General features: G+C 40.6%; 1 protein-coding gene across 6 annotated transcripts in view; it reads left to right on the top strand.

Annotated features, from left to right (window-relative positions):
- si:ch73-63e15.2 (protein strawberry notch homolog 2) overlaps positions 1 to 25,238 on the top strand; it is a 69,396-nt gene that overhangs the window by 39,344 nt on the left and 4,814 nt on the right. For 3 of the 6 annotated variants that reach the window (XM_042415668.1, XM_042415666.1, XM_042415671.1), the window contains 27 exons: positions 6,920 to 7,096; positions 10,103 to 10,189; positions 11,008 to 11,116; positions 11,245 to 11,405; positions 11,523 to 11,656; positions 11,846 to 11,936; positions 12,068 to 12,211; positions 12,328 to 12,445; positions 12,537 to 12,642; positions 12,832 to 12,985; positions 13,109 to 13,285; positions 15,227 to 15,324; positions 16,133 to 16,215; positions 16,539 to 16,721; positions 16,912 to 17,033; positions 17,171 to 17,302; positions 17,457 to 17,592; positions 18,941 to 19,053; positions 20,762 to 20,833; positions 21,010 to 21,118; positions 21,220 to 21,291; positions 21,432 to 21,575; positions 21,812 to 21,906; positions 23,139 to 23,231; positions 23,392 to 23,523; positions 24,218 to 24,294; positions 24,654 to 24,844. In XM_042415668.1, coding sequence (XP_042271602.1) covers positions 6,920 to 7,096; positions 10,103 to 10,189; positions 11,008 to 11,116; positions 11,245 to 11,405; positions 11,523 to 11,656; positions 11,846 to 11,936; positions 12,068 to 12,211; positions 12,328 to 12,445; positions 12,537 to 12,642; positions 12,832 to 12,985; positions 13,109 to 13,285; positions 15,227 to 15,324; positions 16,133 to 16,215; positions 16,539 to 16,721; positions 16,912 to 17,033; positions 17,171 to 17,302; positions 17,457 to 17,592; positions 18,941 to 19,053; positions 20,762 to 20,833; positions 21,010 to 21,118; positions 21,220 to 21,291; positions 21,432 to 21,575; positions 21,812 to 21,906; positions 23,139 to 23,231; positions 23,392 to 23,523; positions 24,218 to 24,294; positions 24,654 to 24,844 — 3,310 coding nt within the window. The remainder of the gene's footprint in view (positions 1 to 6,919; positions 7,097 to 10,102; positions 10,190 to 11,007; positions 11,117 to 11,244; positions 11,406 to 11,522; positions 11,657 to 11,845; positions 11,937 to 12,067; positions 12,212 to 12,327; positions 12,446 to 12,536; positions 12,643 to 12,831; positions 12,986 to 13,108; positions 13,286 to 15,226; positions 15,325 to 16,132; positions 16,216 to 16,538; positions 16,722 to 16,911; positions 17,034 to 17,170; positions 17,303 to 17,456; positions 17,593 to 18,940; positions 19,054 to 20,761; positions 20,834 to 21,009; positions 21,119 to 21,219; positions 21,292 to 21,431; positions 21,576 to 21,811; positions 21,907 to 23,138; positions 23,232 to 23,391; positions 23,524 to 24,217; positions 24,295 to 24,653; positions 24,845 to 25,238) is intronic. The other 3 variants (XM_042415669.1, XM_042415667.1, XM_042415670.1) reach the window with 2 other exon arrangements.

The raw sequence follows: 25,238 nt of genomic DNA, 5'->3' as shown, positions 1-25,238 counted from the left end.
TGGAGCTCTTTGTGGTCAGTGGAACTGCTAAAACTACTGTGAGTAGGCCTCTAGACTTGAGACTCTTTGCTCTATCAGTTTATTTCTTTGGTTGTAGGTTGTGTGACTAAAGGATCTTACAGACCAAAGCAAGATGTAAACATGTCCATGTGTACTTTTGAAAATACAGTGGCTTTTTAACAAATTGGCTTCTTGATCAAAGATCTGTGATGGGATACGTTGATTTGTCTGTTTGTCTTCTAGAGTCGTACTAAAGGCCCAAACGCACTGAAAGCGTCTGGCGCGTGCGTTTTAAAGTACAACTATTGTTTTAAATGCCTGAACACGTACCAAAAGGGTTATGAGGCGTATCAAACTGCCTTGACGCCCCTACTCCGACCTTGTTTCGATTTTGGAGCGTCAAATGAGGACCCAGCGACCAAAAACTGTATTTTCAGCAGCCAAAAAAGAGAGAGATGGCGTGAGCGAGCCGAGAACATGAGTGAGTGAGAAAGAGAGAGGGAGACAGCACAACGGTGGTCGAGGGAGGAGAGGGAGCGGCGGCAGAGTGAATGAGAGAAATGAAATGTTATTTTCTGATTGTTTCACGGCGGTTACGTTCTAGAGTACAAATAACCATCAAACACTCAACAGATGATTTACTGTGGAAACAGACGCTCTTAGTTTAATTTTCCTCCTCTGCATTTCTCCTTTTCATTCATTCATTACATCCAACTAATGCAGCAGTAAATACAAAGAACAACAGGTTAAATCTGTATTGGTTCTGTGGTGTTGGCATTTCAAATCTGATGTCTGCAGCGCGCTATAGGACCGTCAAATGAGGCACGTCAATCGTCGCTTTCAGCGCGTTTAGAGCTTGTGCTGTCTACAAACACTCAACGTACTATTACACACCATAATAAATCAATTTAATCCTTAAATGAAAAGCGGTCTTAACTCGTACCACTCCTCTCAATAGCAGGTTAATCAGAGAGCTAGTTTACCAAAAAGGCAGTGTCTGCTTCAAGTCTGTGATAAGGTCACGGAAAGGAACAGCTTAGAGCCGTGCTATTAAAATCACAGCCCAGCAGATATGTCAGAGATGTAGGACATGCAGACAGCTTGGTATAACATAATCCAGACAGAAAGAGAGACACCAGTGGTGGCTTTTCAGTTCCTGGCCCCAGACCCACCTCCGTGAAATCACACACACACACACACACACACACACACACACACACACACACACACACACACACACACACACACACACACACACACACACACACACACACACACACACACACACACACACACACACAGGCCATCAGTCAAGTTCTGTTGACTGCATGGACAAGGTCAACAGCTGACACCAGAGCGGAGAGCCTGGGGTAGGGGTTGTTACAGTCAGCTGATCATTGGGGCGGGGTGACTGAACTAATAACCCTCAGTTCCTCCACTCTAATCACATATACACAGAAAGCAGAAATTGGACAGATAAGACTGCTGCTTTCATTGCACTTTTTCAGCTTGCACACATGCTAGGTCGAACTGTCACTGTACACTACCTACATTACAAACAAGAGTCATGGCACTTTATTAGCATTTATAGCAATTAGATTCCCGACTGTTCATTTGACCTACACGCTCCCATCCCTACTACTGTTGTTACAGATAAGTTTTCAGGCGCAGGCAGTATGTCTGTAGCCATTAAGTGTAATAAAAGAGGATTGGAAAGGGCCCAGTGCCTAAGGTGTTGCAGTTGCTGCTCTAACAGACCACAGCCGTTAACGACCTTTTGAGAAACACTCTTAAATTTTTGTTGACCTTAGTGAGTACTATTCTACAGTGTATAGTAGTGAGTTTAGATTTATTTGTCAATTATCTACATCATTTAGTGCATAATGGTGTTTGTAATATGATGCCCTCTTTTATCACTCATATAACTATTTGATAGTGATAATATCTCCCAAAACGTAATATCAATGAAAAATAAGTGTTTGGTTAAAAATATCCTCTTCCTGCCGCAGAACTCCGTGGGAAAACAAAACTAGGATAAACACACAATGAGAGGCTGAAAGGGCAGAGAGAGGAGATGGCAGAGATAGATGGGAAACAAGGGAGGATAGGTTTAAAAGACTGGGAGAGAATAAGCAAGAGATGACAGAAACGGGTGAGATGGTGAGGTCACTTGAGACTTGTGTTTGTGTATATATACGTGGGCGTGTGAGGTAAGTGGGAGGGCAGGGTGACTTGTTTCATAGCCTTGGAAAAGCAGCCAAGCTGGCAGTGTGTAGGAGGGGAAAGCCCTGGGCCTGGCCTGCCTGCCCGGGGGCCTCAGCCTGTCCTCGCAAATCATTGGGTTATTGAGTTTAACAGGATGTGGCCTAGGACTAAATAAAGTTCTTACCTGCTTGCTTTTACGATAGCAGGGGAACTATATGGTAGTAACAAACTGTTAAAGGCATGTAAGTCATTTCTTAACATGAGCACACGAGAGGTTGGTTCAACAAATGGTCAAGCTTTGACTTGGTCATGAACTGCATCAAAGATAATTGGGGGTCTTTATGGGCAGGAAGTCATTAAGAAATCAATCGTGCCCCTGTTGTTGCACCATCGAGAATTCACAACATTTCGTCATGTCAACTGTTGTCGACATTTCCAACATGCCAAAGAAAATGCTGGGGAAAAGTAGCAGCTTTAAACACCATGTGGCTGTCAGTTCTTTCCCCAGGACAACAGTGGAGTTAGCAGTGACCAGAACTATAATACAAAGGATTCGTCAGTACCAAAAGTGACCCTATAATCTGTTCATCCCACCCTGGTGTGGACAACTGTCATTAATTTGAAATGAGAGGAAATGATTCCAACACAGTGGAGTTTATCAGGAAACACAAACCACATCCTCTGAACATATTCTTTTAAGGACATGTTCTGAAGAATTATTCCTATCTTATAAACCTTACTTATATTTCAGCCCAAATTATCTTTTGTCAGTGATATACAGCTATCGTTGATGGGATTTTGTGATCAGAAGCTGTTTTCCCTAAATAGTAACAGTTGAAGACAAGAGAGGTAGACAAGCTAATGCAAAATAACTGTTTAGAAAGCAAAGTAAAAGATAGGGCTGCTTTACTTCCTTGTATGGCAGTGTATGAGCTTATCATAAGGGCCGTGTCATCACCAGTGTCATTGTAGTCGTTATATGAGGAATGGTTGTTTCTTACCTCTACCAAGGCAACTGTTAAAGCTGCATGAGTAGCACAGATAATTTCTTTTTTCAGCATTTTCTGTGTACTAATATTAATTTTAACCTGACTGTGCGTGGCAGCGTTTACCTCATGACCATGGCAACGCTAGTATTTTTTTAGGAGGGGGTTGTATTGCCTGACTTTGTTGTAGATTATTCATCACAGAGTAAATACATTAACCATAACAGATGATGAAGCCAGGTTGTTTGTGGGTGGTTTATTTTTAGAAATGTATTTTTCCATTTAGTCCTGATAACCTTCAACCACAACCATCAAGTAACTCTCTTCTGATGAGTTGGAGGGGCTTTTTGCAGCCATTTTTCATTGCCATGTGCCTCCATTAATCATCCCCAGGCAGACAACTGTCATTATCCAGACTCTCAAATGTAATTTACCGCTTCTGTGGATACATGATGTGATGTACAGTATGTGTATTCTGCTGTATTCTTCTATATGGAGTTTCTCACAGAAAGTCCATTTGAGCAAAAGGTTTTTTAGATTGCACCACGCTATGCACTAGTGGTCAAAAGGAGGCTTGTATTTGGTTGTGGTTGCGATGGCAGCGTGTATATTGTGTGTGTGTGGGGGGGTGGGAGGGGGAGTGGGGGGGATATTATGCTGGTTCCAGCTTTTAGAGCAGCGGAGAAACTGAAGTGGAAGAGGAACATGTGAAAGACTACTTGTTCAAAAACAGAAGGGTGGATAAATAACAGGAAAAAACCTGCACATGGGCTTTCACATGTCCTTTTGTGTACATGTACACACACCAGACACATACACACACAGATTTTTTTTTTTTTCTGGATATTCCCAGAAATAACAATAAAGATTTGAAACAGATTTCATTCCCTGAAAGCAATTTTCGAAAGAAAGAAACACTTGCACACACACAAACAAATGCACACACAGTCAGATTTTTTTTTTTTTTTTTATTGTGTGGCAGGGAAAAAAAAGAGAGTTAGAGAGAGGCAGGATTAGTAGTTATACGGCTGTGTGGCTGTGTGCTGTGGAAGGAGCCAGATTACCATCAGAGCAGTTGGAATTCAAGCCTTATCTCTGCTTGGCAGGGCCCAGTCTTAGGAACAGTAGATGAACTTGCCCTGGGTACGGGCCTGCCGGGGGGACAAACACTGCTGCCTCTGTTACGCTCTGCTTAACAACTCGATTAGCATGGTGCTGAGGTCGGCCATGTCCTGGTTAGCACTAACCTGCTGCAGTTTTCTGTGATTCTGCTGTATCAGAACTGTTGGTCCTCTGGAAAAACAACACTGCATCAGCACAGTGACACACTGTGTTACATGAGTTTATATGATGCAAACACACACAAACGTCAGATCTAAATACGTACATTTGCAGAACAAATTGATTTAGGGCTGGTTTCAGCCAGAGCTTGAATTAATCCAATGTGATGCAGCACATTGAAGTTATTAAGATTTTTAACATTTCATAGCCATAACTATTTTTACACGCAAAACTATTATGACAGCTTAAACTGTAACCCAACTTGTGATGTATTTTGAATTATTATCAAATGTGTTTTAAGTAGATTTTATCAAGTGATGGATATCTATGTTTGGATCTAAACTAATCCTTCTCTCATCAAATTGTTTGTTATTTACTCTGCAGCAAGAAAAAAAAACTATACTTTTTACCATGGTAGACTGCATGTCTCTATGTGCTTATCTGTGTGTTTCCACAATTATGCTTCTTTGGAATGATGCCTCTGGTGACATGGTGTCCCTTTTCCGAGCCTCATTGTTTACTCATCTGTCCTCAGCCAGATGATCCAAGAAAGGAGGGACGTGAGCGAGGGGTGAGACAGAATAGAGTGGGATAGGAAGACACGCAGCTGACAGCACGCACAAACAAAATGGAGAAAGGAGAGGTGGTAGAAAGAGACAGGTTATATGTTATGGAGTGGTAGTGATATTTTACAGGGGCCCTCTCTACTTCTACCCTTCTGTCACCCTAGAAAAGGCAGTTGCTCCAATCAGCTGTCTGAAGGGCAGAGCAACTTTGGAGAGCCTGTTTTCAGAGCTCATGCCTGATCTTGCCCTCAGGAAGCGCACATACACATACACACACACACACACACACACACACACACACACACACAGGGAGAAAAAGAAAGAGAAACGTAGGGTGAGAGAGTTGAAGAGCGAGACGTAATCATAGAGCTACCAGCAAACTCTGATAAGCTGAGTGCTGTACCCTTGAAAAAAAGCACTCTTTCCAATACGCAAACATGCCCACGTTACGGTCAGCGAGTTGCTTTATTCCACAACATCAGAGGGCGAAAATATACACATGTTCACGTAAGCACATACAGGACTGAGCTTGTGTTTGTCTGCCTGCTGTTTACCACCCTCACTAGGCCCCATTCCCACATGATGTAGTCATGTTAGCACTAAGAGCCCTACATCTTGTCTTCTCACGCCTGTGAAACATTTTCAGATGAACTGTGAGTAATGGCTAACAGGCAGCTATGACAGAAGTCAGAGCAGCTTCTCAGCATTAATCAGTAGCAGCATATTGTTGAAACTGAGTCAGCATCACAACTAATCATTTATCTCTGTGTCTCAACAGTTTTTCCTTTACGTTCTTATAACACAGTATTCTTCCACAAGTTATCTTTAGTCCTAATAGCATTTTGTGCTTCAACCCCACTCACTACCAATTTATATTTTTAGTATTTTTATCTGAAAAATTGTGTCCCTGGATGTGCTACAAGAAAACAATGTTAGCCTGGTGAAAGTTATAGAAATATGTAAAGTAACAGTATGGATATTTACTGTATTGAAGTTCTTTAATACAGCGCTACACAGCACAGACAACCAGACCTTAAAGTGTGGTAAACTGAAAATTGCTGAGTTAGCAAGTTGGACCCTCTGGTTCTATTTATGGCTTCTTCATAGTCCTACTTGCATGCATAGTACAGTAATGCACATTGAAGGCTAGACACACAGACAATAAAATGACCAGAGCCATACTCTCATTTCCAAAAACAGTTCCTCTTCTGTTCAGCTCATTGTTGTCTACTGTGTTTTCTCTTGCCCCTCCCCATCACTCAATCCCTATCTCCCCACATCCATGTTTATAAGTCTCAGGGGGCCCAGGGGTGCCTGTGTGAGGCTAGTTAAAGAACATGGCATGCTAATGGCTTGGAAAGGATATGAATAGAGGGGCGACTGGAAGGCAGCCATGGCTGAAATGACACACACACACACGGACACAAGCACTCTCATTATGCCTGCCCCTCTCTTTCTATTTTACATGCTCACTCTCACACATCTGTGTGTGATTAGATTTTGTTTAGGCTACTCGTGTTACTCCCAATAGAGTGCAGAATTGGCTGAAACCCAGAATGAATGTGCCACCTTTATGTTTGTGGTTTACTCCCATCCATTCTCATTTCTCACCATTTGTATTTATTATCCCTGTGCTGCACGCACACTGTGCTTTGTCTGATACAGAATATGTTGCATAATATGGATTTATGGTGCTTCTCCTTCTCTCATGAGGCGTGATAGTGAAGGGCTGAGGTTACATTTATTTGTTTTAATTTGAGAATCTACATGTTAAACTTCCTTCTTTTAAAGGAAAAAAATCTGTAGGTTCTACCATTCAACATGATTTCTTCCCTGTTTCAGAGTTGTAACTTAACACATCCTCTCTTCCTCTGCCTTCAGGACCTGTCCTGCATTGATGACCTCTCCACAAACTCTCTGTTCTCCTCTCCGGCTGACTCACTGTCGGAATATGCTGATGGCCAGTCCTTCATCAGCACAGACAACCTGGACACAGTGCCCACCCTCTGGGACGTCAACACTAGTACCACCACCACACCAGCACAGAGCCAGCTAGAGGTCAGTAGCAGGCACTTTCTCACACACACACACACACACACACACACACACACACACACACACACACACGTCACTAACAGAAGCATTGATTACCACACCAACAGCTCATCTTACAGCTACTATGCAATACACACTTTAAATCTACACATGCATGTCTGCGCTAGGAGACATGGGCAATAAATACCAAGCAAGGGTCAGATTGTCCCTCTGTAAACATTAGTGCTGCTGCATTAGTGCTTTACCAATTTGTATCAAGTTAGCTTAATATCTTGTTAGGAAGTAATTATTACCACCATTAATTTACTGACTTTTTGAATTGTGATATATGCTTTGTGTTGACAAATCTTTTTAATTACCAGACATGTAATGATTCAATGACACTACAACTAGCTCTGTGCTAGTTGTATCGTGCCTTACCTTATTCTTACTGCATATGTCTAACCAACTGCACGATTCTTCCAAGCATTCATTCTTGGAGAATCTGTACAATTGTGAAACCTGAAAGCACAAACAAATATCATCAGACCAACTGATAAAAATGAGTCTGTGGAATACGCCTGTAACACTGTGAAAAATATGTAGTCCATTGCCGAGCTAAGGCCATTATACAAACAGTCTTGTCCAGATTTGTTTTTATTTCTCTGCACCAGCGACAGCCGTGGCCGGAGGCATAATGTTTTCGGGTTGTCCGTCGGTCAGTCCCATTCTCTTGTGAAGCTTTGGCACAAATGTCCACTTGGACTCAAGGATGAACTGAATAGATTTTGGAGGTCAAAGGACAAGGTCCTCACAAAACACGTTTTTGGCCATAACTCAAGAATTCATACGCTAATTATGACACACGTCTAGTAGGATAAAAAGATGAAGTGATGACATTTTATATCCAAAAGGTCAAAGGTCAACTTCACTGTGACATTATAATGTTCTGCATTTTTCTGGCCATTATTCAACACCATAACTCAGGAACAGAAGGGGAGATTGTGACTATATTTCGCATTTGGTCAGATACTGAATTGATGACACTAATCTTCCCACTTTGAAACTGTGTTGATTGTAAAGATCTTTTGTGCTGCCGGGTTGAAGATGTGTGTGAAGCATCCACGTTTTAGAATTTGTAGCTTCTTTGCAGCAACATTCATATCTGAAGCTTGGTCTACTGTCATGACTACAACTTGTGTTGTATCAGAATCAGCTTTATTCGCCAAGCATGTGAACACATACAAAGAAAATACACTTAATACCTTTTTGTTAAAGTGCTTCAAAGTCTTCACCACAAATATTATATGAATCTGGACAGACATGGATGTAAACAGCAACTTGACTGGTTGGTGGAGGCATACAACAGCAAGGTGGTATTTCTAGCTTAACGATCTAAGTTCTGAAATATCTGAGAATTGAAAGATTCTTATTCCAGACATAGAGACTCTTAAACTTTTGATAGTTTCTCTATGTAAGTAATTCAGAGGATACTGGTGAATTTCTGTAATTCACCTCACAAGAATAGAGCAGAAAGGATTTTACTGCCAAGTTTTTACTTGCAAATGTATTTCAGTCATCCATTATGCTCACAGTGTAAATAAAATAGATTGAATTATTGCAACCATGTGGAACGCAGCTATTTTGAACCTCAGGAACCTTTATCACACTGGCTTCCATGTGACTGACCACCTCTACAGCTGCACATTGACATTGTACAGAAAGATCCTTGAGAAAGCAGTCTCTAATCAGTTATGTGACTTTCTACATAACAATAGTTTACTTGAAGATTTTCAGTCAAGACTTAGAGTGCATCATAGCACAGAGACAGCACTGGTGAAAGTCACAAATGACCTCCTAACTGCATCGGACAAAGGATTTGTCTCCATACTTGTCCTGTTAGATCTTGTGCCGACACAATTGACCATCAAATCCTTTTGCAGAGACTGGAACATTTAATTGGCATTAAAGGAACTGCACTAAGCTGGTTTAAGTCTTATTTATCAGACCGATTTCAGTTTGTTCATGTTAATGATGAATCCTCCGTGAAGGCAAAAGTTAGACACGGAGTTCCACAAGGTTCTGTACTTGGACCAATACTATTCACCTTGTATATGCTTCCTTTAGGTAATATTATTAGGAAACACTCCATAAATTTTCATTGTTATGCAGATGATACCCCATTATATTTATCAATGAAGCTAGATGAAACCAATCAGTTAAACAAACTGATAAATAAAACTGAAGTTATTGTGCTTGGCCCTAAACTCCTTAGAAACACATTATCTAATGATATAACTACTCTGGATGGCATTACCCTGGCCTCCAGCACCACCGCTTTATCAAAAAGGAAAGTTATATAAATAAAAATTGATTGATTGATTGAAATATTAAAACAGTCTTTCACTTTGACTTTCGCTTTATTTTTTCTTATACCAGGTGATAAAATAATATCTCCAAATTAGCTGCCACTATAGACTAGACACACATATGAGATTATATAAATCAACTTTGTTTTTGATGGGATGTCCTTTCAAAGAAACCCACTGACCTGCATTATAAGACGGTCTCCAAGTTGTGATCTGAGGAGAGCAACTTTGTTCGGATGTGTTGTTCTTTTATCCCTGCTCGCGTTGCTGTTGAGTACTCTTTGAATTAGATGGATCTGAGGATATCTTTTCGATATGAATCAGAGTACATTTATTTCTCTTGCCTTCTGAAAGCCTTTTATGTTTTCCTTTTCATTCTGCCCTCATTTCATCCATTATGTTTCCCAGACACACACGGCTTTATCTGCCTTTTGTTGTTGTTGTCCCTGGCTTTTCACAGCCAGACAACAAATTGCATTTTGTTGAGTGCAGCTCCATCAAACATCCATGAAGTGCCCACACGCTCTCACGCACATGCATACAAATACAAACACATGCACACACAGAGTGATTACTCATGTTTTTTTGTTTCTATTTTCTTATGCATTTGCCTCTGTGTTTATTTGAGTTTGTATTTCTTTATTTTATGTTTTGTTGACAGCTGAATGGCACCAGCAGGTTTCATGGCTTGGCCAGTTTGGATGATATAACTGCTATTATCAGCAACCCACCTTTAGGAGGATTTCAGGTAGTTACAAGAACCTCTCCAATCTGATGTAAAAATGAAACCAAGCTTTTTAACTATATCAGCCTAATCACATGGTTCCCAGTAATGCAAAAATATGCTGATCATGTTATATGTCTGCTTTTGTGCAGCTGATGATTGCCCTGTGTGTTTACAGTACAAGATAAAGCATATATTGTTTTGCATAGTGACATGATATGCTACTAATCTTAAAGTGAAGGCCACATTTTGACAGTGCAGTGCATGAAGGTAGTAGAAACTGCTCATACTTGAGCCTACTTTGGCAAGTTTCCGTATTACTGCAGATGATGAAAGAATTGCTTCATATTGCATATATTGGACATTCTGCAATTGCATAGAGAGATGATCATAACATATAATGCATTGTCTCTTGACTTTTTTATGTGACAAGAAGAGAGGCTATGTAATATTTGTCACTGACCTCTCTGTCAAAATGGGACCTTTTGCATTTTTTTTGCGTTTCTCAGATAACATTAATGTGACATTGCCTGAATATTCAAAGCAGTCTTTTTGTCTACTGTCGACAAACATGTTTTTAAGCTCTCCTTCATTCTGCTTCAGCTGGTTTTATACACCTTTCACTTACATTTGTTATTTTACTTTTCCGCTGGTTAAAATTCCTTGTTAATCACACAAAGCTCTACATGTGCAGTACTAACTTCTTACAAACTGCTCACCTGCCTCTGACTTTCAGCTACAGTCTTTTTCCTAATTAATCTTCACTTAGGCTGAAAAAAGAACTATAACACCAAATGTGGCTTTTAATGTGAATGACATTACTGTCGTCTCTCTGATGTTAGCAGGCTCAGAGAACCCAGTCACCACCAGTAGAGGAAGAGGATGCCGAAGAGGAGGAGACAGAGGAACTGGGACATGTAGACACATATGCTGAGTACAGACCTTCCAAATGTAGGCCGCTAGACTGAATGTCAACATCTAGTTACCCATTCATTCATCTACTTCTTGCTTTTTAATTTTAATTTTAAGTCATTATGCAGTTTTTTCTCTCCTTTAAAACTACCCTCTCTCCTCTTCAGCCACTATAGGAATTTCTCATCCTGACATAGTGGTGGAGACCAACACGCTATCCAGTGTCCCTCCTCCTGACATCACATACACTCTGTCTATCCCCGAGTCAACTATTAACAGTGGCCTGCTGTCTGCTCTGCAGCTAGAGGCCATCATCTACGCCTGCCAGGTACACACACTGGTGCATATACACACAATATGCAATCCTCAGTTTGGAACTATGAAGATGAGTGTTTTGATTATGCGGGCATCTTTGTTCATGCATTTGCTTTTTGTCCGTCCTCAGCAACACGAGGTGATCCTTCAGAACAACCAGAGAGCAGGCTTCCTGATCGGAGATGGGGCAGGGGTCGGAAAGGGACGCACTGTGGCGGGAATCATCCTGGAGAACTACCTTAAGGGAAGGAAGAAAGCACTATGGTAAGAAAGGAGGTGTTACAGTCATTCAGGGATCATAAAAGCAGTGTAAAACCCCAAAAAAACAACTGTAGTTTCATTGATTTATGTGATAGTGATGTATCCAGTTGTATGCCAGGATAAACTGAACATGTAGTTGCACGTTTGTAAAGAAGCTAGCTGAATTACTAATTTTCCTGTTCCTGCCCTCAGGTTCAGCATATCCAATGACCTGAAATTTGATGCAGAGAGAGATCTCAAAGACATAGATGCACCGAATATTCCTGTGCATGCCTTAAACAAGGTGAGTCCAGGTGGAGTTACTGTGACAAGCTAAGAAATGTTTACTTAAGTGCATCCGAGCAGAAATTGAAACAAAGCAAGCCATGTTCTAACACCATTTTCCTCTTTTGAATGTCTCATTTGTTGTTGTAGATAAAGTATGGAGACACAGCTACCTCAGAAGGAGTCCTGTTTGCAACGTACTCTGCGCTGATTGGAGAGAGCCAGGCAGGAGGCCAGCGCCGGACGAGAATTAAACAGATCCTGGACTGGTGCAAGCCAGACTTTGACGGAGTTGTATCCTTTCATTTGAACAACCTCACATGCAACATCCATCTAACATAAGCCGGCATTCCATGTGTTGTCCCATTTGTTGTCCTGTGTTGTTTGCCCTTGACCTCTCCCTTTTACAGATTATTTTTGATGAATGCCACAAAGCCAAGAATGCCACATCTACAAAGATGGGCAAGGCAGTGCTTGATCTGCAAAACAAGCTGCCGCGGGCCAGAGTGGTGTATGCCAGTGCCACAGGTAGGCTGACACACAAATGCACACACACCTACATGCAATGCAATACAACAGGGGATTTTAAAAATACATATTTCTTTCATCCTTGTTCCAGGTGCCTCTGAGCCAAAGAACATGATTTATATGAGCCGCCTGGGAATCTGGGGTGAGGGCACGCCCTTCAGAACCTTTGATGACTTCCTGCATGCCATCGAAAAGAGGTTTGTAGGGTGACATGTTGCAGAAATTCCCTCCAAAGCATTTTGTCTGTTTGAAGCCTTTGAATCATGTGGGTACATATCTTCAAATCGCGGTGCTTACTGGAAAACTCCTTACAGTCAGGTTGTGGTTTTGGCTGGTTGACCCATGATTGAATTATGTCGAATAATTTATATGCTGTTTATATACAGAGGTGTTGGTGCCATGGAGATTGTTGCTATGGACATGAAAGTGAGCGGGATGTACATTGCCAGGCAGCTGAGCTTCTCAGGTGTGTCATTCCGCATTGAAGAGATCGGATTGGACAGCGACTTCAAACTGGTCTACAACAAAGCTGCCAAACTGGTGAGCGTCATGCCTCTCACATATAAAGATAAGCTGCCTGCCTAATATTTGTGTATGCCTATCTAATTGCATGCGAGATAAAATCACTATATTTTTAACTGACCATTCACATGTGTTCTCCAGTGGGCGGAGGCGCTGCAAGTGTTCATGCGTGCAGCTGACGAGCTGGGCCTGGTCAGCAGGAAGTCTCTGTGGGGGCAGTTCTGGTCATCTCACCAGCGCTTTTTCAAATACCTCTGTATCGCTGCCAAGGTCCGCTGCCTGGTGGAGCTGGCCCAGAAAGAGCTGGAGGCCGGAAAGGTCAGCACAGTACACTCTTAAACGCTGAGTCATATAGTGTATATATAATCTAGAAGACTAGAAATTAACCAGAAAAAGATCCAAGCAGGAAATTAAATTCTATATATGTTGCATAAGTGAGGTGTGGATGTTTTTATTGTGTCATCAGGGGTCCAAGCAGCGAAGCTGGTGGAACCCTGTTGTTTTTGTTCTCTTTCTTCTTCTTTTTCTTCTTTTTTTCCACTAAAAGTGTGCAGCAAAAACTGTAAGACCTAGAAACACCAAAAATGGCAAGTGGGTTGCAAATTCCACCCACTACTCAGGCACATAAATTGACACTCATTGACCTCAAGGTGGCGCTGTAATAATCAAGTTTACATTTTCCCAATTATCTTGAAAATGGCTTGGCCTACGGTCAAAATTCTTTCATCATTTAATCTCTCAAGTCATCTGCATCTTTGCTTCACTGACCTTCTGCTCTAAAAATGTCAAATTTTGCGACTTTTCCTCAATTTTCGTCAGAAATTGCTGGGCCAACCGCACAAAACTTACTCAGAATCGTCTACAGACTTCACTGATCTTAAATCATTAAAGAAATTTCGATACGTCAATCCATTTTGAAATTATACATTTTAAACCTGTGCCTTTTAGTTCATTTTTACATAAATGCTCGTAAATCAAAATTGTAACCAAACCAGACACGCATGTGTTTGGATGCTAAGTCCAACCCTCGCTGTGCAGTCGTGGGATATTCTGCCACTTGGGAGCGCCAAAATCTTTAAATTTTTACATCTCAAAACTGCCTGTGATTTTCAAAAATCACCAGAAGGTTGTGCAGACTTCATTCTTTTTGCAACACATCACACAATATATGAAGAAACTGCTCTATTGCAACTTATACTTAATTATGAACACCTTCACTCTATTTTTTTTCAAAATCTGCATAATGAACTCTCAAATCTTTTTAAGTATTGTTGAAATGCTACCAAAATTGAGTCACAGATTGTTTAGACTCTGGAGATGAAAAGTAAAAAGTTGTGCAGTGGCAATAAATATTTTAGTGTAATGCACTGTGCAAACAAAATGTTTTAAATTGACAGATGTTTGATCAAATTTCAGAAACTATCAGAAAAACATCTCTTTTTTGATAACAATCGTGTGATTAATCTTTCAGTTATTTATCTGTAAATGTGTAATTTTGGTGAATATTTTAATTTCAGCTGCATTCAGTCCCACAGACCTTTGTTGTATTCAACTTTGCATGATTACGAGAAGAGCCGATAGTCCAGGTTTTAAGGTGCTGACTGTGAACCACACGGTCCCAGGTTCAATACCAGAGGGGACCTGTGCTAGTTGTCACTCCCCCTCTTTCAACCTCTTACTCCCTCTGCTGTACACTGGGAGTTAAAGGCATAAGAGACCGCTATAATAACTCCATTTTAAAAAATCACTATGACATAGTGATCAGCAGCAAAAAATTTCATTATGGTAAAGTTGTTGCATGTTATTGATCATTAAGTTATTCACTCTCATTGACTTCTACGCAGTACTTTACTAATTGTATGTAGAATGAGTTAATGTTTAGTGTCAACTACTGTCAGTGACATCTGTGTTGTCCTGATGGTCTAGTGGTCTGAACACCTGCCCTCTAACTGTAAGGTCACCTGTTCAAATCCAGCCTGGCACCAAGCTGTGTGTATCCTCCTGTTTCTGCCCAACTGTTGTGAACTCTTGTGGTTTAATAGTTGTACAATACATGTACGTCAAATTATGTGCTTGGACCCTGCTTTTCACTGCTTGCTTTTTTTGTTTGTTTTTTGTTTTTGTTTTATTTTAGTTGTTACAAAATTCCACAAGGATGTACCATCATGATACAGGAACGAGTTCACAATGAAGTTTACTTCAGGTAAAACAGTAAACCTGTTTTGGTTGTTGATGTGTGTTTGTTTCTCTCCACAACAGTGCATCGTAATTGGCCTGCAGTCTACAGGAGAGTCCCGCACCAGAGAAGTCCTGGATGAGAATGACGGACATCTTGACAGATTTGTATCTGCAGCAGAGTGAGTGAAATAAAATATGTTGTCTGTCAGTTTAGTTTGTATGTGTATGTTAAGGTGTGTGTGTGTGTTATTGAGTAATTGACTTCTGAGGTTTGCTAAAAAGAATATTTACAAAAAATGACTAAATGTCTGCACAGCTGAAAGCTTACTTTGTGTGGATTTTTCTCAGCTGAAAGTGAAGAGAAATACACACACTACTCAGTAGTTGATTATATTCTTCACAAAATAGTTTATGTCTAGTACATGGCAGCACTGCTGGCGTATTACTTACTTCACAGACAGAATATTTGCTGATTTGGAGCCAGTTTAATGTCTGTTTGCCGGAATACATACACTAGCGGTCTTTTGGTTTCTTGCATTTCATTTTCTTGCTTCATTAGAATGTCAAATATTTTACCAGGCCTGGGGAGAACACGTCCTCACCACAAACATTCTGTAAAATGATAAGTATTCAGGACATGTCGTTCAAGTCCTCTGCATTTATTCTCAATTAAACTAGGCAGTCTCTTTACTTATTAGCAGCTATTTAAACGACAAATGACTCATCCAAGGAAAACGAGGAGGAGAAGGTAAAGTTCTGAGTGTTCTGAACTTGTTTGACCTTAAACCTCTCTCAGCAGACATGCCTGAATGTCTGAGCATATTAGACCACACACAACATGTTCATCTGCCTGTTAACACCTGACAGCTATAATGCGGCCAAATCAGGAATGTACAGAGTGTGTAACTGTCCTGTTTTGTCCTGATTGCTTTGCCGTCAGGTTAAAAGTTTCTTCTTTTTTTTTTCTTCTCTTCCTCTTTCCTTTAGGGGAGTATTCCAGTCTCTCGTAACAAAACATTTCCCTTCAGAGAAACAGAGAAGAGAGAAGGCACCAGGGAATAAGAGAAAACGTAAGTGAAGATGATGCATTTGTCACAAAATATTATGTAAATAGTATTAAAATAATTTCATGTTATGTTTTTCACTATTTTTGTATGTAGCCAGCGTTCGGCTGACATGTCAGACATTTGCCCTGCAGTCTAATTTAGCAGCTAACAGAGTGTTGTTTGTAAGAATGTAAAGAAGTTGTTGGTATACCATTTGACACCCTTGATTCAGAGTGAAATGCCCATTTTCATCTTTCTAATCATCTCAGTCACTGATAATACAGAAAGTCTTGTTGAGCTGCACTTCTTGTTTCTTACTCTAATATCCTGTTGTGGCCACAAATCAGGGAAACCTCGAGGTCGCCAGACCAAGGTACCCAAGCACACAGTGGACAGCGGTGGTGTGATCAACATCAGTGATGACACCAGTAGTGACTCCGATGGCATGGACACCGACTCCAACTCCTCGCCAGACTCCCTGCTAGACAACGACGATGTCATCTTTGTGAACCAAACTAGCTGTCAGACAGGTAGGAAAACTAACGAGGTGCCTTTTTTCTTTGGTTCAGTGTTGTCATCAGGAGTGATGTCTAAGAGGATCATCCAATTAAAGATATTTTAGTCAGTAGCTGACACCGTAGTCCGCCACGCCCTGTTATTTTTATAACTTTGGCCTTCTGGAGTTACAAAGTTAATGTCCCCTCTGCTTTGTATTCACAGCCAGGATAGAGGAGATGAAGCAGGGACTCCTCAACAAAATATCCGAGCTGGGAAAAGAACTACCTCTCAATACCTTGGACGAGCTCATCGATCAGTTTGGAGGACCAGATAAAGTCTCAGAGGTATGAGCCTAATAAGCCTAAATGGTGGTGGTGGGATTCACATGTTTGTCACCCCTTAAATGATCGAATGAATGTTCAGGCATCAGTACCAAAAATATGTAACATAGTTACATTTTTCTATTTTTTTTTTTCTGCAGATGACTGGTCGTAAAGGTCGTGTGGTGCGGCGTCTTGATGGCAGCGTCCGCTATGAGTCACGGGCTGAGCAGGGTCTTACCATCGACCACATCAACCTCAAGGAGAAAGACCGCTTCATGAGCGGAGAGAAGGTCAAATACACTTAAGAGATAAAGATATACTGTAGCATGCAATTCAGAATTGTTGTTTTCATTACTTGAATGGCTGGACCGAGCTGTATCTAAAAGAAATTTACTGCTTTATAAACTTCAGTAATAATAATGCAGACCTTTCTTTTTCCTCCAGTTGGTGGCCATCATCTCAGAGGCAGCCAGCTCCGGGATTTCCCTTCAGGCGGACAAGCGAGTGAAAAACCAGAGGCGCAGGGTCCACATGACCCTGGAGCTGCCTTGGAGTGCAGACAGAGCCATTCAGCAGTTTGGTGAGCCAGACAAAATGCAGTTACAATGCGTCTTTCAAAGGTTCAGCAGAGTAAACGCTTGAGAAGAAATTAAACTATAGTTCACATTATATCCTATTTTCTCCCCCATTCTTAACTTTTCATTTCTCTTTTCTTTATTATGGCATCAAGACTTCACACATATGTAAAGTTCCTCTAAAAATGACTTATTGCGACTCATCACACAAGTGTTAACCAAAATTTTTAGAATGGTGTCATCACTTGTTTGTCAATGAAGTGCAAGTTTTTTACTGTGTACTTCATGTTGTAATAGGTGAAAACACAGGCTTATCTCTGCCCTCTGCAGGAGAGGGTCACTCTGAGGAGTCCTACCTAGGTTTTATGTGTCACTCTCATGTTTAGGCCAGAGATGACCAAATTATAACAAAATGTTGTGTTTTCTCACTGCAACACTGCTGGTAATATGAGGTGTTGATAATTTCAGTCATTTCACACACAATATGTAAACATTTTGTTCATATATGCACCTTGTTTATTCCATTAGTTAATAGCAATTTTTTAGCTTCAAAGCACATGGATTTAGTAGGCCAAACACACACACACACAAACACACGCCATCACAGAGTAGCTGATGAATTAAATGTTTATAGTAATTAGCAAACTGCTAAAGTAATTCTGTCCATTAGTAGCTCTCCTGCTTGATGTGAAGCTCTTCATTTAAGTGTGTGTGTGTGTGTGTGCGAGCATGTCTGCATGCCTGTTGTTGTACACATTCACGCATGTATTGCAGCAATACATACACACACACACACACAGGCAGTCATAGTTATTTCCTCTTAAGAGATTCTTCGGAGGTCGAGGAGACTTCCACAGAAAAACCTTGTGGAATTTTTTGTTGTTTTTTGGTGAGCGAAAAACACCCTGTTCAAACTGATCTTCTCTTAGAGTGTTAGGATCACATTTCTCAGTCATTTGATGTTGCTGATTTTATCATGTCACCAATAATATCCCCTTCTTACTTCTCTGTTTCTAATGATTTACTCATTCTACCAGTGAGGCTGAAATCAGTAACTTGTTTTTGTTAAAATATATTTTTTTGTCTGTCTAGCTGTTGATATCATTACAGTGTGTTGAAACAAGAGCTGTTACACACAAAATGACATAAACATAAGTTGGAGTGAAATTTATTTTTGTATCACACAATAAGCATCATCCTATACTACTCGTGTGTAATTGAATCACCTCAAGACATAATATTTTAAATCAACTAGATCTCATAACGATTCCCACATACTTTGATATTGAATACTAATATACTGATTGGTCACACAGATTCTCTCTTATCATCATCTTTTCTTTTTCTTTCCAGGTCGTACCCATCGGTCCAATCAGGTGACGGCCCCAGAGTACATCTTCCTCATCTCGGAGTTAGCTGGGGAGAGACGTTTCGCCTCCATAGTGGCTAAAAGACTAGAGAGCTTGGTAAATATCTCAGCCTTGTAGATGTGTGTGTGTGTGTGTTGCACTGGCATGTTTTGTATGTGCCACATTTATGTCTTATTTTTCCTTTAATTAAGTGAATTCTGTCTCATGAGAAAATAATACTTTTGATCTTATTGTCTTATAGAGTATGAAAACAATCATTCCACTGTAAACAGAGAGAATCTGTGTTTTGTGTTTATTGATTTTTATGCTCTCCATAGAGTCTCTTTTATTGTTGGTACTTGAAGTTACATCAACTTTTCTCCACAAACCTCAAGAGATTCTGGGTCTTTCCCTTCTCCGACTCAATCATGGAAAACTGAATAAGCAGAGAAAAAAAAAGACCATGCCTGGATAATTTATAAGTCGATGGTCATTTTCCACAATTATCAATGCATTTCAGCACCACCAGTCATTTATTTCCATAGTGACACAGCATGACAGTTCTTTTGGGGGGAAAAAAGGGCAAGGAGGGCAAAAGGGGACGGCAGTTCCAGGAAGTCATTCCTGTGTTTGCCAGCTGTGTACGGTAAATCCATGTTGACAATAGGTCACATCTCTGCTCGCCAGCCTGATAAAACCTGATACAACACAAGTTCACACACTGAGTCACTCAAACTAGACCGTTGAATACCTTTGTAACCGGCTGACTCCAGATCAGCAGTGAAGTCATATTTGGCTAAGACATCCCTTTGTTTTGGTATCTCAAGGCATTTTTCTGTGTGGGCAGAGCCAGCAGCTGGCTACAAGGCTGGTCTGCTGTCGAGTCTGCTTCCTCTACATTTCCCATCACCTCCCTCGCAGTTCCTATGAAAGGTTAATAAAACGGAAAGACAACAGAATACGGCTGTGGTCAAACAAAAATGTTCTCTTAATTGATTTCTGTCTCAGTTGTCTCATGTCTCAAGTTGTCATCGTGCAAAATGTCGCCTGAGATACAAAATGTTGTCAGTAGACCGCAAAAGAAGTTCTACCTCATACATCATGCTCATTGATTTCCTCTGACACCCTGGACAGAGACCAGGCTATATAATCACACTATCTCGTGTATGGAGTGACACTTTCACATGCTGCTGTTTGATGCAGAGAAAATGTACCTCTGTCTAAAAAATGTGACCCTTTCATATGAGATATATTGTCAAAGGTTAAATCCTTGATTATTTGACAGATGTTCATGACTGTACTGTTCTATACCCTATAACTGGTGAATTACAGAATAATATTTGCTTAGCGGATGTGTGAAATCTCAGTTCATTGAAAGTGGTAGCCACAGTGTTAACCATTGAGATTAAACATGTGAATGAAGTTGTATAATTTTTTACACTTCCTTAATTTGGCAACGTTATAAAAAGTTAACACAGTGATTCTACAATCATGTCAATTATCTCTCAGATTGAGAAGAGTAGAATTGATGGTTGAAACGACTGGAAGTCAATGCTATTATCTGCTCTAAGGTCATATTAATCCCGCAATAATTGTATAGTAAGTATACAGTAATCCTTTTATAAGATGTAGGAATGCTATCACACAATGACCTGAGCAGTGAAGCCAGGTTGGATAATGCACGCTGGCCCATTCCCTATCAACAGCAAACACAGATTTATCCCATGTCACTGTGTCAATCTGTATTAGTGTGATGATGCTCTCAAGGCTGTAAACCTAATACTGCTAATACTAGTAATAATACTGTTGCTAATCCACTTTGCAGGGTGCATTAACCCATGGAGACAGAAGAGCCACTGAATCCAGAGACCTGAGCAAGTACAATTTCGAGAACAAGGTAGGAAAACTTAAAAGCCCCTCAAATGTGAAAATAAGCCTCTTTTTAACTTAAACAATTAAAGGTTTTTTTTCACTCTTAGTGGTATACATGATCTCTTGTTGTTACATTCATTGTAAGTTGCCAAATGAGCCTTCTGAGAGAATTTATTGATTACGTTTTCCTTTTTCTTGCAGTACGGTACCAAGGCTCTGGATAAAATCACCAAAGCAATTCTTGGCCACATAGATAACAAGGTGCCCCCTCCCAAAACTTACCCTGGGGGTGAAGCCATGTTCTTCAGAGGTATGTTTGAGATTTGTCAGCATCTGTGGACAGAGAACAGCTTCACCAGCACAACGTTTTCTGTGTTTGATCCTCATCAATATGTTTTTCTTTGTTTTTAGATATGAAACATGGAATGATGGACGTGGGCATCTTTTGTAGGGAGCCTCGCTTTGGGATCAATACTGAGAAAGGTAGAGTACTCAGGAGCATGCAGGCAACTTTTATGCCAGTGGTGCCAGAATGCGTCAACTCAGGCCACCTCCTGTGAAATTTAACTCAGCTGTGTTCATCTGTCTGGCATTAATTGTACTGTGTTGTGTTTTTATCCCAGACTGCAGCATCACCAAGTTCCTAAATCGCATCCTGGGCCTGGAGGTTCACAAGCAAAACCATCTCTTCCAGTACTTCACTGACAATTTTGACTACCTGATCGAGAAGGACAAGAAGGAGGGCAAATATGACATGGGAATCCTAGGTACGGAGGTCAAGTGCAACCCAGAAATTTTTAGACATGGTTTTAGGTCTCACTAAAAAGCACCAGTTATAAATCCATTATTTCAATAATGTTTGTTGAACACTGACCTATGTTTGCTGTTCCTTTCTTCAATTATCTCTGTCAACATCCTTCATATTGGATTGTTTTAAGATGATTCTTAATCATCAAATGTGAGTAATAGTTTTAGTTAACTTGTTCTTTCGTGTCCCTGACAGACCTTGCCCCAGGTAACGATGAGATCTATGAAGAGAAGCAGGAAACTTTCTTGACAGTCGGAAACCCTCAGGACGGACAAGTTGTTCTCTATAAGGTAGGCACCGCATAGCTTCATCTCAGGTATATCAATAGATAACTTTCTTGCTATATGCCTGCGTGCTTAGTAATTTTGTCATTGTGGATATGTGGGCAGCTGTATTCTGATAGCCACGAGAAGAGAATGATGTAGCAGCTTCAAGAGGGGCAGCGGGCAGTCTGATGAGCACAGGCACATTTACAGATAAAGGCTGATCGTGGAGCATCACACATCACACAAATGATGTGACCTTTGTCTTGGTCAGAATGCACACTTCTTTGTTGTACCTGCCAAGAAAGCTAGAGTGACCCAGAAGAGATTCTTTGAATATATATGATGTCCAAAAAATGAAAACCATGTGCTTTCTCATGTGCGTTGAATCCAGGAGAACATGTAAGATCCCAAAAAACCAAAACAATGAAAAGTTGATGATCAGTGGCAGTTAGGCAGTCTTCACAGATTAGATAACAAATACCACTTATGACTTGTATAAGTCTCTTAAGAATTTTTGGAGCGCCCTGGTTGCCAGATGGCTGCTGCGCATGCCTCATAATTGCAACATCCCCGGTTTGATTCCAGCCAGGGACCTTTGTTGAATGTCATACCCATCTCTATCTCCCCTCATTTCCTGTCTGCCTCTTCTCTGCCCACTATCAATTAAAGGCAATAAAAAAGCCAAAAAAAAAAAACTTTTAAAAAGAATTTTTTGATAAGGATTACACTGCAAACAGTTTTTGTATACAACTATATAATTCACATAACCTGCACACCGAGACGTAACTCAAGTAGCTTCGGTGTGGGATTTTATGATTGATGTCACTTTGTTAGCAGTTAGACTGTGATCATACAGGCTTAGCTCGGGGCTGAGGAGCCTAGACACTAGTGGGAGGTGAGAACAGGATAATTACTGGTGTCTTCTGCTTTTAGCTGTTGGCTGCAGGCTGCAAACGTAACCTGCGTTTGACATTTCAAAGCTGGCACCCAAACAGAATGCTGCACAGCTTGTACCAGTTTAGCAAGTATTGAGAGAGTGTTGGGAACATGCATGACTGATGGATGATTTATTTTATTGACCTATACTGTATATCTGTGTGATTGTGTGTTTTTAAATTGAAATTAGATTGGATTGGGTGTCTATGCAAGAGTCTCTCACCTACATGTCCGCAGTGTGTGTGTTTGCATGGCTGCTTGGCCCCCCTCCTGTTTCACAGGACATCTGCTTTAATCTCTTGATCTTTTTGCCCCTGTAGATCAGTGTGGACAGAGGTATGCCCTGGGATGAGGCCTACAACAGGTCACTGAAGCTCAGCGGTTCTGAAGAGGGATTCTACCTGTCTTTGAAGGTGAATCCATGTTATAATAAGCAAACTGGATGTATAGGATTTATTATGTAACCCAGACTTCACAGAATAGCAATGAATGTCCACTGAAAGGATTTTCTTAGTACCTAAGACTGTGAAACACTTAGCAAGAGAATTCACTGTCTGTACTGCTTCCCCACAGCTGCGAGGTAACCACCCATGTGTGCTGCTAGCTGAACAAGGACGAGGCAAGAACTTCATTGTCTACAAGCCCAACATCGGCAAGCAGACCCACCCTGAGAGCCTCGACAACCTGCAGCAACGTTACCGGAAGGTGACGGCTTGATTGTCATTGTATTGTTGGGTTAATAGTTGTGTCTGTGTATATTGGCATCTAGTATATATTATATAATGTCTCCACACAGTTGAGAAAAATCCATGCTGATTAAGGGGAGGGTTTGACAGAACATCTAGTTGGACATATTCAGGATGGACACATAATTTCCTCTTTATCAACTTTCATTGTTTGGATTATTAAGGATATAGTGTGTGTGTGTGTGTGTGTGTGTGTGTATGTATATATATATAAATAAATATTTGGAGTCTGCTGCCCCCTTGTGGCCATGGAAGAGTACAGAATCTGTCAATGACTAGTACAGTGTGGCAATGTTACAGACTCATTAACAAGAACATAATCAATGAAATGAATAAGAATTAAAAGTATGGGTCAAAGTAGGTGATGAAGTTCCTTTATATTCATGTTTTTTTAAATTAAAGCTAAACTCTTTTTTTAACAACAAAATGATTAATGACCTTTCATTTCATGACCACTGAACACAAGAGTCATCTCCTCTGACACACTGAATGATTAGAAATGCGATAAAACTGATATGACCTTTAGTTGTAGTTGGAAGTTTAAAGCAGCTCATAATTATTAAAGTTTCTCTGTTGTTAAATATTGAACAAATTGTGGATACAACAAGTGAGTTCTGAGCTGATTTCTGTGTTTTTTTTCCCCCCTTTTCCAGGTGACTCCAGAGGACGCCAAGGACGTCTGGGAGAACCAGTTCAACTTCTCCTTCAAGAAGTGTAGCCATGCCAACTGGTAAGCAGGAATCCACAGCCTCCCTTGGGATTAATGGCTCTCTAGATCCAATCAGGCTAGTACTTAGGATCCTATGAGGGAGGTTTTAAGCTTAGATGCCATTCCCAAGGATTTGCAGATCACCTGAGGAACTAGTCATGAAGAAATAACCTCCAAGTCTCACATGTGCTCTCTAATGATTATTGAACTATCTTTAAAATGTGAGAATGGAGCTGTCTCTGATAGAGATAGAGCATGATTGCCAGTCAGTCCCTCAACCTGTCATACAGTTTTCCTGAAAGACGAATGTGCAAGAAATGTACGGCTCTTTAGGTGTATTCATAAAAGAGTTAACTTTTTCCTCTCTGTCCTCTCCCTAGGAATGGAAAGTGTAAGATAATCGAGGAAGGTCAGGTGTGTCTGCAGGGCATGCGCCTCCGTCAGTACCACATGTTGTGTGGTGCTCTGTTGCGCGTGTGGAAGCGCGTATCTGATGTGGTGTCCGACATCACCAGCTCCAGCATCCTGCAGATTGTTCGCCTTAAAACCAAGCAGCATAACAAGCAAGTCGGTTAGTACACAAGTGATCTTTTTTTCACCAATAAACATGTACAAGTTTTTAAGTTTTCAGACTTTATATGGGTAAGAATATTCTGCAAATACTAATGTTTAGCTCAGAGTTTTTCACATTAGCCCAATGTGATGCTGATAATGTGCTGACACTGATTTATGACAAATTGAGGAAATGAAAATATCATTTCCTGTGAACTCTTGTTAGCACGACATTAACAATAAGTGACACTTGGTAGACCTGCAACACAGTTTCAATTCAGCTTGACCATGTTAACCCAACAGTAGGAGGAGGCAGATACAGTGCATGGTCTATTTTTCTTTGTGCACTGGACCATTTTCATAAACATGTAAAAGAAAAAAATACACCGTAGATATGTTAATTGTTATTCATC

This window comes from Thunnus maccoyii, chromosome 7 (assembly GCF_910596095.1).
Source record: "Thunnus maccoyii chromosome 7, fThuMac1.1, whole genome shotgun sequence".
Lineage (NCBI taxonomy): Eukaryota > Metazoa > Chordata > Actinopteri > Scombriformes > Scombridae > Thunnus > Thunnus maccoyii.
The sequence above is the reverse complement of the archived record's forward strand: the minus strand, read 5'-3'. Positions and strand labels throughout refer to the sequence as shown.